The sequence below is a fragment of the Agelaius phoeniceus genome, chromosome 2, assembly GCF_051311805.1.
Source record: "Agelaius phoeniceus isolate bAgePho1 chromosome 2, bAgePho1.hap1, whole genome shotgun sequence".
Taxonomy (NCBI): domain Eukaryota; kingdom Metazoa; phylum Chordata; class Aves; order Passeriformes; family Icteridae; genus Agelaius; species Agelaius phoeniceus.
Window position 1 is genome coordinate 52,518,319 of NC_135266.1, and position 15,179 is coordinate 52,533,497.

At 35.3% G+C, this 15,179-nt stretch overlaps 1 protein-coding gene across 6 annotated transcripts in view; it reads left to right on the top strand.

Moving 5' to 3' along the window:
- The window catches only part of DACH1 (dachshund family transcription factor 1), a 352,148-nt gene that overhangs the window by 303,588 nt on the left and 33,381 nt on the right, over positions 1-15,179 (top strand). For all 6 annotated transcript variants that reach the window (XM_077173622.1, XM_077173620.1, XM_077173621.1 and 3 more), the window contains 3 exons: positions 7,345-7,492; positions 11,726-11,869; positions 12,337-12,405. In XM_077173622.1, coding sequence (XP_077029737.1) covers positions 7,345-7,492; positions 11,726-11,869; positions 12,337-12,405 — 361 coding nt within the window. The remainder of the gene's footprint in view (positions 1-7,344; positions 7,493-11,725; positions 11,870-12,336; positions 12,406-15,179) is intronic.

Consider the following 15,179-nt stretch of genomic DNA (forward strand, 5'->3'; position numbering starts at 1 on the left):
CTGAGACTTAGCATCTTAAATATTTAAACCATGAACAAAGATACCTTGATAGCAGCATTCTTGTAACATATCTGCTGCAATCTGTAAAGATTGTATTTTTTTTTCTTAAAGCAGAAATACAGTTAGTAAATTTTTAGCTGTGCATACATGTAAAGAAAAGTTCTTAGTAATTATTTTGACAAATGTTTGCACTCAATGTCTCTAGACAGCAACCTAATGAGCAAAGCATTCAGCATCAACAGGTTAGCTAATCTCGTGATTGAATATGAGGGTGCTGCACTACTTCAAGATAAATGACCAAGATTAATCTGCCAAGAATGCATTCAGTTTTGTTTTACAGAAAATGTGAATGTGAAATTCAGTCATTACTTTTTTTTTTAATACTCTAATCTTACCTGAAATAAAAAGATAAAATAAAAGACAACATCATAAACAAACCAGAAACATTTTTATGCCTTCTCTTGTAGCGCTTTTGAACATCCTGCTCCATACCTTGAGTTTCCATATCATGACAAATCATCTATTAGTGGAAAGTGGTGTGACATAAGTCCTTCTGGATTTTTTCAGTATGTCCCCACATCACAATACATGTTTTTGACAGATTTCTAGAAATCCTTTCATAACAGTATATGAAAGGCATTTCCTTCCCTCTCCCCTGCTTCAAGTTTTTTATCAGGACAACATTAGAAATCCACTTCATAAATTATAAAAATAAATAAAATTAGTTGGTTTTCCCATCTATGTAGTAAAAGTTTACTTTAACAGCAGTAGAGTATATTACAATATCATATGGATAATAGTGGCATTTTTTTAATCAATGCCATTTAAAATGGTTTCCATATTGGTATTTCATTGCTATTGCAATGAGAGGGGATTACCCCATGCTCACAAATGAGTTAGATACTGTGATGCTAGCACTTCCAGAAAAGAGCTTTAGGTATTTGATTACAAGTTCAAATTTGTTGATGGCATCTGTGAAAAGAGGCAATTCTGTACCATGGTCCCTGATTGCACTGTAATTTGTGACTTTGCAAGGAAATTCATAAACCATACCTGAAACCCATCATGCTTTTATTACCTGAATTAAAAGGACTCTTTTCACTGAGTCAATGGCTCCTTACTGTCCTTTGGATCTGATGTGTTTTGCATCCCTGTCAGGGAGATGTGGTTTCCATGGGGAGGTGGAGCAGGTTGATCCCTCACTGTTCTCTTGTTGCAGCAGTGGAGCAGGTCTAACTTCCTCAAACAGATTGCCAATGGCTTCATGAGGGGATTTGGTAAACACTGCTCTTTTTTCATCTGGGTCATTCATGCTGAAAATAGGCATGTGTCCTTTCACTGAAAGGCTATATGTCTGCTTGTGAAATGCTAGTCTACATTTTTTGTTGGGTCATGGCTCTGGGGAGCACCCCCAGCATACCACATATTGCACTGGAGGTAGCCTACATTTTAGGGATGTGATCATCACAGGAATATCCAGGCAAGGAGCTTCTGGCTGCACCAATGTGCATGGACTTGGCAGTGGATGTCTCTGCCATGATCCCCTTCTGTGATGCAGGATCTGGAGGATCAGAATAATGCAGACTTAAAACAGGATTAGGGTGTCATATGTGCACTAGGAGCTCTAATTTTGACCTTTGACAGGGTAAAAAGGATCCTAAATCTTGACATTGGAGCAGTGCTTTTTAGGTATGCAAACAAAATTTCTAAACATTTTGTTGTTTGAAAACAAATGTGCTTGAAGTCCTGCAGATGCTGATGAGATCAGCTGAACTTGTTGCCTAACTGTATTTCTGTTTTAGTAATCTGAGTCATTTTTTAGAAGTGACCTCTGAGCAAAAGTGAGTCTCTTTCTTCCATCCTTACTAAAATAAAATGGATAGCCCTGGTCATGAATTCATAATTTTAGGCAAATATTAAACTAGCCTATTTGTTACTGTCACCAGTATGTCTTTCTGTATACCATATATATGGGGTTATTTTTACTTCTCCATAAATATTTCTTTAAGCAAAATACAATGTTTAATTCGTAAATTTACAGGGGAGATAATAACAATATACAATACATGAATAACCAGTGTTCTCCTTGCTGGGGACTGCTGACATACAAATAATAAACTCTAAAAAAATATAATTAAACAAATACACACATTAAAAAAGGAATAGGATTGGGAATATATTTTCTAATTTGGATTTATATCTGCACATCTAAAAGGAAGAGAAAATAAATTTTCCCAGAGAATTTAAATCAAGTGATATGTCTGTTTTTTCACAAAAAATATTTGTAGATTTCTTCTGGATTAAATTCTGGAAATCTAAACACAGTTGCAGGGAGGATGAAGGGTGGGGGAAAGTGAGTCACAGCAAAAGGCTGTGGATATGCTAGTGAGAAGGCTAAAGATGTCTCCATACCCCTCACATAAGTTTACCTTTTTGAGTCATGGCCTGATTATGCCAAAGTATGTTACAGCCACGGCCTTTCATGATGCTACAATATTCTGGGGTAATAGTAATGTTCTTTCAAGCTTTTAGAGTCTGAATCTCTGCTCTCCCTGAGCTGAATTTCCATTATATCAAAGGGATGATATAGTTGCACCATGATAGCTGTATTTCTCTGTCAAGACTGTATTGTATTGACACATTTTTATTGCTAAATATTTTTAAAGATATACCTAAAATAATTTAAAAGTTTCCCATTGATATTAATAAAAGCAGTGCATGGTTGCAAACTGAATTCCCCTCTGAAAACAAAGAAAACTACTAGCTTTATTGCTGCAAGTCTCCTGCACTGTTACTGTCTATCACTAAGTACTAAGGGAAAAACACTGCAAACAGTGGATAAAGTAAAGAAATCACAGTTTTACTTCATGTTATTTTATCTCTCTTTTGCTGAAATTCAAGAGAATTGTTTTATTTTTCACAGAATGTATTAATGGAAAATATCATTTATACTTGTTTAATATGCCTTTATCTGTGATAAAGTATGCAATCTGAGATATTAAAAAAGTTGTCTTTCAGGAGTCATCTCTAGAGATATTTTAACTGCGTTGTCTTGTTCACAGTACTTAGTCACCAGTCAGTTATAAATAGCAGATATTCAAAAATTAACATGTGAAGTTAACTAGAATTGTATGTATATATATTTTTTTTATTTGAGAGCCTTTCACTAGATGCTTTTAATGATGACAGCATACAAATTATATATATTTTCCTTACTAAAAGAGAAGCACTGTTATTTGAAAGTGTTTTCACCGTGACCAGCTAATACTGCAGAAAGAAGCCCCTGAACTGCAACCCTCTGGAAGCCAGGAGTTTTGAATAGGAAAACTTCCTAATGTGCATGCCCTGATCTCCTAGTTTCCCTTTTTCACTCAGTGTGGGCAATTGTTGGAAACAGGATATGATCTTCTAGACAGACTGTCAAACTAATTAGCAAGGTCATTTTAATGTCACGTACAAACGTGTAGCAAACTAAATTCTGTTAGGTGGAACACACACTTGCAGATGCAGCTAGAAAGAGAAGGAGCTTCTTTACACCTTCCCCTCCACCCTTTTCAAAGTAGGCAACACATTATTTGCATAATTTAAAAATAGTGATGAGTATTACTGGTTTTAAGACTGAGTTGAGGTTTGATGTATCTTTAGTTTCTGTAGGATCATGAGGCTGCCTTTATATGATGGTCTCCTCTGATCAGAGAATGGGAAGAAACTCATATATCAGCATTGTGTTTGGGACAGTTCTAAAGGATTTGTCAGTGAAAATGCTGAAACAAATACAGTAAAGTAAACAAATCAGAATGATCTATAAATCTCCAGGGAAAAAAATGTCCATTTTTGACATTACATTGAAATAAAAATGTAATGTATTTTAATGTAATGTCCATTTTTGACATTACATTAAAATAAAAATTGAGAGACACCGAGAAGAATGGCCTGCCATGCTTAAAGCCAGGCTCCAGATAGAGCCATACTGTAATAAAAACAAATCTGGAACCTGAGCATGTTCACTGCAATTATCATCATCCAGCCTCCATAACATCTGACCTTCCCTAAAGAGAAATATTTTCTTTTTGTTAATGTCCCGTGTTGCACTGCATTTCCCATTGTCATTGGCAGCATATTGATTTAATATCAGGTTGGAGGATTAGCCATAGCTGATACAAGTTGGACATACTGCATTTTGTATAATCTTCTACAGCTGATCCACTGGGAGAATTTATAGAATTTCATGCAACTCTGAAATTGCTATTCCTGTTCCAGGGGGCACGGATGATTTTTCAGATGTTGTACTTTTTTAGTTTTCCTCAGCCCCTTCTGCACTGAATAAAGGGAGATATTGAATGTTTTCAGTATTTTTGCATTAGTGCTGTCATTGGCAGCAACAGCACTTTTTATATGCATCAGTTTGGCTCTAGTGCAGATTTTTTTCACGTTGGATGCCTACTGATGTGCACTGATTTAACTTCTAAAAATGAAACTTAATTTTGTGTAGCTTATAAGTAGTCCCTAGTGAATCTTGGCTCCAAAAAGCTAATATTTTTCAGACATAATCAGCAGCAATAGGTAATGTATTACCATTAGCTATGTTAGCATGTATAAAAAAAAGGAAAGGCTGGGGGAGGAAGTGTGGTGCAGAAACTCAATAGAAAATGTAATATTCTTTTAGCAGTTTCATACTTTGCAGCAATTCTTAATATAAAATTACACACATCAGTGTTACACTCTAGTGTTATTCTCCATGTTTATTCATAATGATTGTTTCATATTTAAAGAACACCAAAATATTGTGTTTTCTCAGCCAAGGACAATAATAGTTTAATAGTAATTTATTTTAAACTGCTACTGATAATACAACCAATCGACACATTAAGTGATGCCAACATTGGCATCTTGCTAAATAATCTCTAGGCTTTGCACCGAGAGTACATCTTTCAAAGATAAGTCAACAAGAGCAATCAGAGCAGAAAATTAGAATTTGGTATCTTAGAATTAAAATACAGCTAAACTAAAGTTTTAATTGGGGTGATCTAAAAGGGCACTTGATGTAATGATCTCTCTCATTTGTTACTAATTGTTTGTTCCTGATGAAGAAGAAACATGTACATTAATGTAGTTGATTTGAGTAAAGATGGCAGTTGCTTTAGTGGCTTGATTTTATTGTTAAACAAGATAGATTTTAAGAATTTGGGAAGACAGTGTTTGCAGCTTTAAACTTACTAGACAATACACTTTTCATCAACAAATACTTTTCATGTAATTTCTCTTGATCTGGTTTATTTATGGTTTGGATGGAGGATAGGAGGAGATTAAAATGCTCTGGAGTTTAAGCATAAGCCAGCAGCAGGTATTGACAAACAACTCCTACTTCAGTTTCTTAGTAATTCAAATGTACCAAACATAGGAGAACATGGCCATGGAAAAGGAACAGAATTCAAATTAATATTAACTTCTGAAAAATAGATTGTAAACACTTCCCAAATATTTCAAATTGTATTTTACTTTACATATGTACTTAGAGCTTTATAGGTAGATTTCTTTGTATTTCTCTAATAATTATTCAGGTTTAAAATTCAACCCAAAAGACCTTTGTGATTTAGCTATTTTACAACAGCAAAAGAAAACTGCTAAAACCTTAGTATATTTGTGAGGACATTTGTTGTGTTACCATTGTTACCATATTTCCAAACATGGTTCAGCTCTATTTAGTGTATACCATTTTGCTGACCATCTGGGCCTTGCAGCCAGAAGATGCTGAGTTCTTCCAGCTTCTTCAATAGATTTAAGTGTAACAGAGCTGCAGAGCATTAAGCTCTGAACATACAAGATTTGAGGCAATGGTTTAAGAAGAAGGATGAAGAGTACTGAAAATAACAAGCTCTGAAAACAGAACTAAAAGAGGAGTTTGAAGAACACAAATTTCACACCAATCATTGACACTGGGAAGACTAGTGGGATAAATGTGGAGACTCACAAAACACAAAATTATTTTTTCTATTTCTCAAACATCATTATACTTGCTTCTTTTTTTTTCATTCTTCTTTGGGAGATATTAAAAAAAAAAAGTGAAAAAAACATGCAACCCAGAATCCAATTTAGGAAGTGTGGCTGAGGGGTGAGGAAGCTTGTTTGGGAGAGGGGCATCATGGTTTTATGTTTGTAGTGCTCAAACCAGGTCTTGAGTGTGAAGCTTATATCTGTTAGCTGAATGTTTCCCTAGCAAAACCATTGGGGAGTAGTAGTCTGTCTCTTTAGTTGGCATTGTTTTGCTTTATATCAGTAATTAAATCTCTGTTGGGTCAAATTATCTCTAGGGTTAAGTTATCAGGAGTCTTGCCTAGGATATAGGAGAGTTAGTTTCATATCCATGGAGGTTCATATATGAATATCCATGCTTAATTATCTACTTTATTATGATAGCTTCAGTAGGAGAGATTTGGGTGTAGACCCAAGAGCCTGATGGCCAGGCTTTTGGGAAAGGGAAAAGGATATTTGCATGTTCATTTATTTCAATTACATTTCTGCTTATATTTTGATGCCCTGTCTCAGTGCCCTAACTATCTAGTTAATATTATTAATAATACGCTGTTAGCTGTGCCAGGCTCATCCGATTTCCTTGTAAAGGAAGAAGGAATTTTGAAGTTGGAATTCTCAAAGGAAGCTTAAAATAATCTGAATTTTTATTTCCTGATACGCTAACAACAGAAAGAAAGGTGGAGTTTGTATCCACCATCTCAGGTCAAGAAATCTAGAGATTATTGTGCTTTGTTTTTCTGCTGTGAGATAATAATCCTACAAATCAAGACACAGACTTGTTAAAGCAGAGATGTCTTCCTGCTTTGTGACTGTCCTTTCCTTACTATCCCAATATACCTATAGTCCGTGGAACCTTAATGATATATGTAAATATTTGAAATTAATAGTAATTAACAAGGATGAGGAGCAAAAAGGCAAGACTTTAAAAGAGCCTTTCTCCTTTAGCTAATTTCCATTGGCTTGAGGTGGACTAGAGATTGAATTCTGTGTATGATGTGACTGTGAGATTGCCAATTTTTCTTAAGAGGAGTAAACATATTTCTGTATGTTTTTCACATGAATTATATGCACAGTCAGAGGTGAGTTTGCATTTTTTAAGAAAAGCTGACTCCCATCTTTTTGCAAATTTTTGTCCAGCTGTTCAAAAGTTAATTCCACTTAAAAATTGCTGTTGATAATAGGTAACTTTGATCCTGTGACAAGTTTTTTTTTTATTTCTAAAATATCACATCACTATCAAGGAAAAATAACAGTAGTTATTATGTCAGCTGTTCTAACATTCTCCAAATATCCTACTTTATCTCTGAACAGGGTCTACTAAAGGTTGCTATAGACAATGCCAGAGCTCAAGAGAAACAGGTCCAACTGGAGAAAACAGAGCTGAAGATGGAACTCTTCAGGGAACGAGAACTGAGGGAAACACTTGAAAAACAGTTGGCTGTGGAGCAAAAGAACAGAGGTACCTTGATTAAGCAGACATAAACACCTTGTTATTTATTTCCTTGGGAAACAATTTTCTATCAAACAACTGTGTTTTATCAAAATTTTACCTCCCTTAAATCATGTTAGGTCTCAGCTGACTGCGATGAAGGATGCTTTATAACCTGCCTAATTTTGTATAGGGTCTTCATGAGACTTGGAGCAAGGACCCTCCCTTTTCTCACCATTTTTCTTGAATATTGTTACATCAGTAATACAAAAGCAATTATAAATACCCTATGTGCTGTAACAGACCTTTGTAGGTCGTGATCATTAGGAAAAGGGATAGCTACTTAATACAATTTGTATCAAATTTAGGAATCTACAAGTTTTTAGGAACTCTGTTCTGTTCTTATAGTGCATATTTAGGCAAACTGTATGTAATAAATATAAAGATAATGATAATATACGAACTCTTTATAATGCATAGTAGGTAAAATACATGTTTGTAGAAGTAACAGTGAAGGTTTTTCTTGATGAAGCAGAAGCATTAGTAGCATTTGTAGCATTAACATCAGCCCACTGTAAAGCCTGTACGTGTTAGAGATTTTTAAATAATTACATTGATGGTGAAGGTGAGACAATTTGGAGTGATTTGCAGTAACTATTTGTATTACAAGCATGTTTCTATCTTTTTTTATGCATTCATCTCTCTGTCTCTGTATGTCTCACCCTTTAATAGTGCCTGATTACTTTGCAAGACAGTTAACCTCTGGCAATCCCTTGCTGTTTAACTCAGACCATGACAAGTCAGATGTGTATTTTTGCAGGGCTAGAGTTAGAAGTCTCTTCTTGTCCAGTTTAATTTTCTGGTAACCACCTAAACAGAGAATTCCAAGAACAATTGGATTCACAGCCAATGTCATTATGCCTTAAACTAACATGCTTGCAGTAAGTACACAATGTAATCCCGTTTCATGCCTTGACCCATTAAAGGAGAGGACTATCACATCATTAATTACCCTTTTTTCAACTTATGAAAACATATTTTGAAAGACAATTGCTGTTAACAATTATCACACCTGTGCAGTGAGTCATCCCTTTGTCCACAACTGGTCCATTCTGCTCAATACAATTGTATTACTTACACTTCTAAATTAATTTGGTAAAAGAGTAAAGTAATTTGGTTAGTCTTCACAACTTTCTCACAACTGCTCAAATATGTGTTCCTTTTTACAGTTGTACAATCACATGCAAAACAGAAAAGGTTTGAGGGGGAACCCATCTGATCTTTAGTTTTGCCATCTACAAATTAAGCCTCTCATTTTAATGAATAGGAGTTCTCTTTCTGGACAATAAAAAAAGAAACTTTTATAGCCTGTTCTCAGATAGGTAGGTGGAGTCAATTGCATTGTGAAGACTTCTTTCTCTTCCCTTTAACTCCAGAGGTCACACGGTTGACAAGGCTGTGCTAGACATATGTGTTTTGAAAAGATAAAATTAAGCAAAATGAATTTCACTCAAAGTTGTATGTCAGAAAAAAACATGGGATAGTCCCTTATTGTTTTCAGGTTACTGAAATAATTGGCAACATTATTTTCAGCATGATGCATTACCTGCTTTTCTATATGCATCCCTCTAATGACAATCTTGCACTGGGAAAACAGTCAGACCAAAGAGGAATGGATTTGAACAGTTAATGGTGGTATGCAGCAAACCAAATATAATGAGGATGACTATCTCTGCTAGATACTTCTGTATCAAAGAAAGAAAAGTATGGATTATTCTTTCAAATAAAAAGATCGAAGTAAGAGAGAAAAAATAAGGCCAGGTTGTAATTATTGTGAAAATTCATTCTTCAATTAAAGGCAGAAAAATGCATAGGAGCCTTTACCTACGATTAGTTTTTCAAATAGTAAGTGTCATGTCTTAAAGAAAGTTTCACATGTCTTAATGGAAGCATAAGCAAGAAGGGAGAAATGTACCAGCTTCCCTGCTAAGTGAAGAGGTACCATATAAAAATACTGAAAAACACTTAAAAGCTACAGCATAGAAACACAAGCCACTGTGTCATATACAGGTCAAACCCTTCATGTGAAGGGTATCTTCAGCATTAGGCAACATCTATCTATCTATCTTTTGCTCATCATGTTAATAGAAGTGAAATATCATTCTGTTTAGTGGCTACAGATGAGTATTTTTGCCTTTTTTTATGGACTGTTGGATTCACGGCTGCTACTGTATGTTCTGCAGAGCTGCTTATTTACTGTACTGTTTCCTTCCTTCTTTTTAAATTTTCCAATTAGTGATTCCTAAGGCTGTAGGATGTGTCTCATCAACTGGTGAAAGTAGGATAATATCTCTTCTGTGAGCAGCTACACAGTAAGGGTTTGCTAATTCTGGCTCTGACTGCTGTAGTCACATCTACAATGTGTCAGCCATGATGACATTTTAATTCAGAAAGCAACATATGTTTCCTTCTCATTTATTGCAATCACTTTCAAAGTACTTATAATGAAAACATTAAAACCATGCAATGATTCAAAATGTATTTAGTTTAGCCTTTGTATAGATGCTAGCTGTTCTGTGATAATATGAGCTAATTAGCCTGTAAAGTAGTTGGTGTTGTACAAAATGAGAAAGAACCAAAATTCCAAAGTCTTGGATGTAAATTATGTAGTTATTCTGACTACAGGATATGTGCTTATGTTAATTTTGTGCCTGAACAGTTATGTATGGCAGCACAAAATATACAAGATTATCTAAAAGGTGGTTCTTCTTAGCATATGAATTAAAGAGTAATAACAATGACAGTTCCCTTTAAAAGTTTCATTATTTGCATTTTGTGAATGATACCACCATCACAGTCTACTGTCCCTGGGGAGTATGAACTGGTGGGAATATTTTTTTGTGTTTTCCAGCCTTCATTCCTAGGCATATACCAGAGGTTGCTTTGCAGTTAGATATAGGGCTAGATAGATCTTGACATGCAAACCTAACAGTTCCTAGTATCTGGGTTTGGTAAGGATAATTCTTCTGGTGCATATAAAGAATTCTTTAGTGATATTTTTTTAGCTAGTGTCAAAATAACAGAATGTCCTGGAAAGGATTTTCCAGGAAGATCTTAGGAAAAAAAAGCTTTTTACATGCACATCCATTAAAACCCTGAATGTGCTATATAAGAACATTTAGGGTGTGGTGGGGGAGAAAATGCTATCCTTTACATGATTGCTTCAGAGGTCCACATTGGTTTAATGGAGTAGAAACAATTGGTCAACTTTACCCTTTTCCATCAGGAGCATAACTTGCAATATGTTCCTTTAGTTAGAAATTCTGCAAGTCTTACCTCTGTGGTTATAAGTAACTGGTGACACAGAAGAGAAAATTGTGATGAAGACCCATACTGGACTTGCCACCCTTTTCCTAAAGAGTTGAAGCTGAAGAAATTGAAGGAAAACATTTTTCTACATAAGGACTTTCTACATTTTATTTCAAAATACTCATTTCTTTACTAACATTTTCCCTCACATTTGACAAAGCATATTAAATTTACTTGACTGGAGGATCCAGCACCATAAAGGATTTGCTGTGAGTTCTTTAAGGTTAGATGGCTGATGGGACGGACACCAACAGAAAGCAAGAAAGAGAGAAGGGGAAGACACAATGGAAATGTGGAAAAGAAATAAATATGGGGAGATCAGATGGCTTGCAGGAAGCAGAGCTTGGAGGGGAGTTAGAAGACTCAGGGCCTTTCCCCAAGAAATGAGGACCAGAGCAGGGTGGGGGCTGCCCAGGACCCAGGCAGATGGATTCCCCTCTTATGCAAGAGAAGCTGCAGGGAGGCAAGAACTGCATCACCGTGTGTCTGTTAACTGTGCTATGAGAAATAGAAATGGTGAAATTAATTCTGAAAACCCCCTCACCTCCAGAGACAGGGGTTTATCTACATCAGATGATTCACAAAGTACATTCCATTGCTGGTTTTCAAGGTTTTCTGATTTGAAAATTCACAGATTGTCAGCTGTTTATTAAAAAAAAATAAATCATTGCTTGATACCACATACAGTTTTTAATACTGTCCTACAGAACAGTAGCATTTAGAATATTCCAGGGTGATTCCAACAAATTTCAAGTAATTTAACTGGTTATTGTGTAATTAATCGATTTATGTGAACATCTCAGTTAGAGTGTTTCTCAGGACGCTTAATAGGTCATCATGCAGCCAAGTTTCAGATCCAAACTGAAGTGCACTGATGTTATTTTCCTTTCACAGCAATAATTCAGAAAAGGCTAAAGAAGGAAAAGAAGGCAAAGAGGAAATTGCAGGAAGCACTTGAATTTGAGACTAAACGACGAGAGCAAGCAGAGCAAACACTGAAACAGGCAGCTTCAACAGATAGTCTCAGGGTCCTAAATGGTAAGAAGCCAATTTTTGCCTCTGTGCCATAAACTTCCAATTTAAGTGCCAAAAGAATCTTGTTATATAAAAAATTGATAACACGATGGAAAGGGAAAAAAAGGAAAATCTCTTTTCTTTCCTTCATTCAAATGATACGTCTATCTTTATAGCTTTGTTACCTTATATAGTATGTGCAAATAAACTCACTGGAGAGAATGTTCAAACTAGGACAATTTTATATTATTGTCTTGAGAAGTCAATTTTTTTCTTCCTTTTTTTCTTCCCCCCTTTATGCTTGAAAAATCTATTGCTCATTAATCTTCCCAGTCTAACAAAAAATTGTCCTGGCCTCCAGTCATTGTTCAACATTAAAAAAACTGACAAAGGTTGATTGTATTGTAATTCAGCATTGGAGTAACAGGTTGTAAAAAGGGCTATAAGAATCAAATGAAATATGTGTCAGTCTTACCTTTCTATCTTTCTAGACTCTCTGACCCCAGAGATAGAAGCTGACCGCAGCGGGGGCAGAACAGATGCTGAAAGGACAATACAAGGTAGGAATTTGCAAAAGGCTATAAATCTAGATCTTGCTATATGAGTTTTTCCTCAGCTTTAGACTGCTATTCAAGCATGTAGCCTACCATCTGGGCCACATCAAAACAAGTTCAAACAAGGTCAAGTTCATCTTGCTTGTTTATAAGAGAGAATACATTCTGTGCTGATAGATTTTCTTTAAATTAATAGGTCATTTTTGTTTATACAGAGCAATTAAAGAAGAATAATTATTTTGAAGCAGTATTGTTTTGAATCTCAGACATGCTGAATGCAGTTTTTGTGAATATGTGTAGTTTGATTTGAGCTAATGATGTTTTTAAAGGTATATTTAAAACATCTTGAGCCTTTTAACTGTACAAATGGCTAAACCTAATGGGTAACATTCAAGGCATGATGAGAATTTCATAGCTAATAGTCAGTGGCAGTTACTGAAAGGTGTGTTTCAATAAGCTACTCTGAGCATTAACAATAAATAAGCTGTTTATTCCCATCTTGGAATTTTCATTTACCACATCCCATTATTTACATTTTAATAAAACAAATCTGCTGAGTAAATTATACATGAAATACTAAAGAGAGCCATATTACTTCCCCTGTGAATCTAAATGTATATATACATTGCAAACATCAAGATATTAGTAAAGAGCAAATTTTGAAGATAGTATTTATGTTATAATATCTGTTCTTATCAACAGGCTAAATCTACTTACATGAATACTAAGCAATAAAAACAGCAATTGTTTTCAATGGTAAATGAAGGTGCATTTTTCAGAGGCAAGCCTAAAAGGATTAGCTCCAGTAATCACACTCAATTGCCTTTATTTTGCATTTTGAAGTCAATCATCTTAACAGTATCATTTGACATCTTCTGTGTGTTATTTAATCACATTTCCTAACTTCCAAGGAGTTGTTACTGGTGTGCCACGAGGACGCTGTAACAACAAAATAAAAAAGTCAAGAAGCTTTTAATGGATTGAACATATAAACAAATACCAAAGATGCAATAAGTTCTTATGAAAGACAAACACACAAATATAAACAAAGACATTTAAAGCAAGTTATGTCTGCAGAGTCATTAACACAGAAGTTGGAATATGCCAGATTAAATGTTGCCTGGGAAGCGAATACATGTTATGAGGTCTGTTACCCTAGAATTCTGCCTTCCTTCCCATAAAACATGCACATTATTCAAAGCACCATTTGATATAATTAATTTAGTAAGAATTCAGCCATTATTTCATTTTGTTATAATCCAGACATTGTGTTACTTCTTTTGATGCTAAAACAGACTTCTAATTTCTTGGGAGGCCATGCTGCTGCACTGGTTGCTGCAGTACTTCTACTCATTGCAAATATTAATTGCTCCATCTTCAGAACATTCTTGCAAGGAGGTGAAATTTGGAGTATTCCAATTTGATGGCTGGGAAACAGAGTCAAATACAGATTAAGATGACATATTGCTTAACTGTCAAGTATCAAAGACCTAATTTTTCAGAATAATTTGCATTTTTCAGAATAATTTGCATTTTTGGCAGAAGCATGCAGGTGTAATCAAATCACTGTTCCTGTTGAATTCGGTCTTGCTCATAGGCTGAAATATAAAGTTGGATATTTATAATATGAGCAACACAAATTGGAGAGTGTGTATTCTAAAGGATTTATCCCAAACTATATAGGAATAGCACTTCAGCTTTTGAACAATGACTATGCATTCTTTCCCAGCTATCCTCTGCTCATTTCATATATTTCCATTTTTGCAATAAGTGAAATCAAGGATTTACAGGAGACATTTCCAGTAATGACTTTTCCTTGATTCATCTGTCCCAGGTGATACACGTTAAAAAAAAAAACTAAAATCCACAGATGATTATTTAGTTCAAGACTGGACCATGATATTTTCTGATTGTGATATTGAATCATATTGCAAAGGCAACCTTAATTCTGACATTTCCTGTATCTACTTTGTACTCTCAACATATAACTAAAGCAGAGGGCTTTTCAGGAAATGGAAAGAAGAAGCAAGAAATACAATTTTCATGTCTTTCAGTTTAATATATTCAGCTCAATCATCATACACCAGTCCAGAACTTTCAGATCTAGTGCAATATGTAACCCTACAACACAAATGTAACTGTAGGAACATATTGTCAATGTAAATCAGTCATTATAGGGTGATGGGCTTCAGAAATAGTTTAAGAAACAGTTAATAGCAGACAAGTCATGCCAAATGTCAGGACTCTTTGTGTTCATATTGGACTCTTTCCAATATTGGAAGGAGGCTTTCCTTTCACCATAAACTCTCTTTTCTGTGTCCGCCTTGCTATGTATCCCTGTGTATCTGTCCCAGTTCCTTCTTCTTTCTTCCTCCTCCCTCCAATCCCACCTTTTGTCAAATGCTAATGTAACACTTTTCCTTGCTCTACATTACATTACTCTTCTTTTTCCCCCAACTTCACATTCTTCCATCATTCTCTTCTAACTTAGTTTCATGCCACTCTGATTATTTCCTTAATTACAAGCTCTTTCTCTCTCCATGACCCCCTGGTTCTGTCTGACCCTTCCTGTTGCCTCCTCCCCTTACCTAGTCATTTCAAGAGCTGCATTGACATTCCCTGTTATCAGCCTTCCCTGTTGCAAACCCCATCTCCATCTGTAGTGTCTGCTTCCCTTGTCTCTCTGGTCAGGCTCACATTCCCTACTGGTTTCAGTACATTTCTGTTTCTTTTCTTTATGTGTTCCTGCCTGGATATCAGGGAGGGAAGCACTGAGAGCA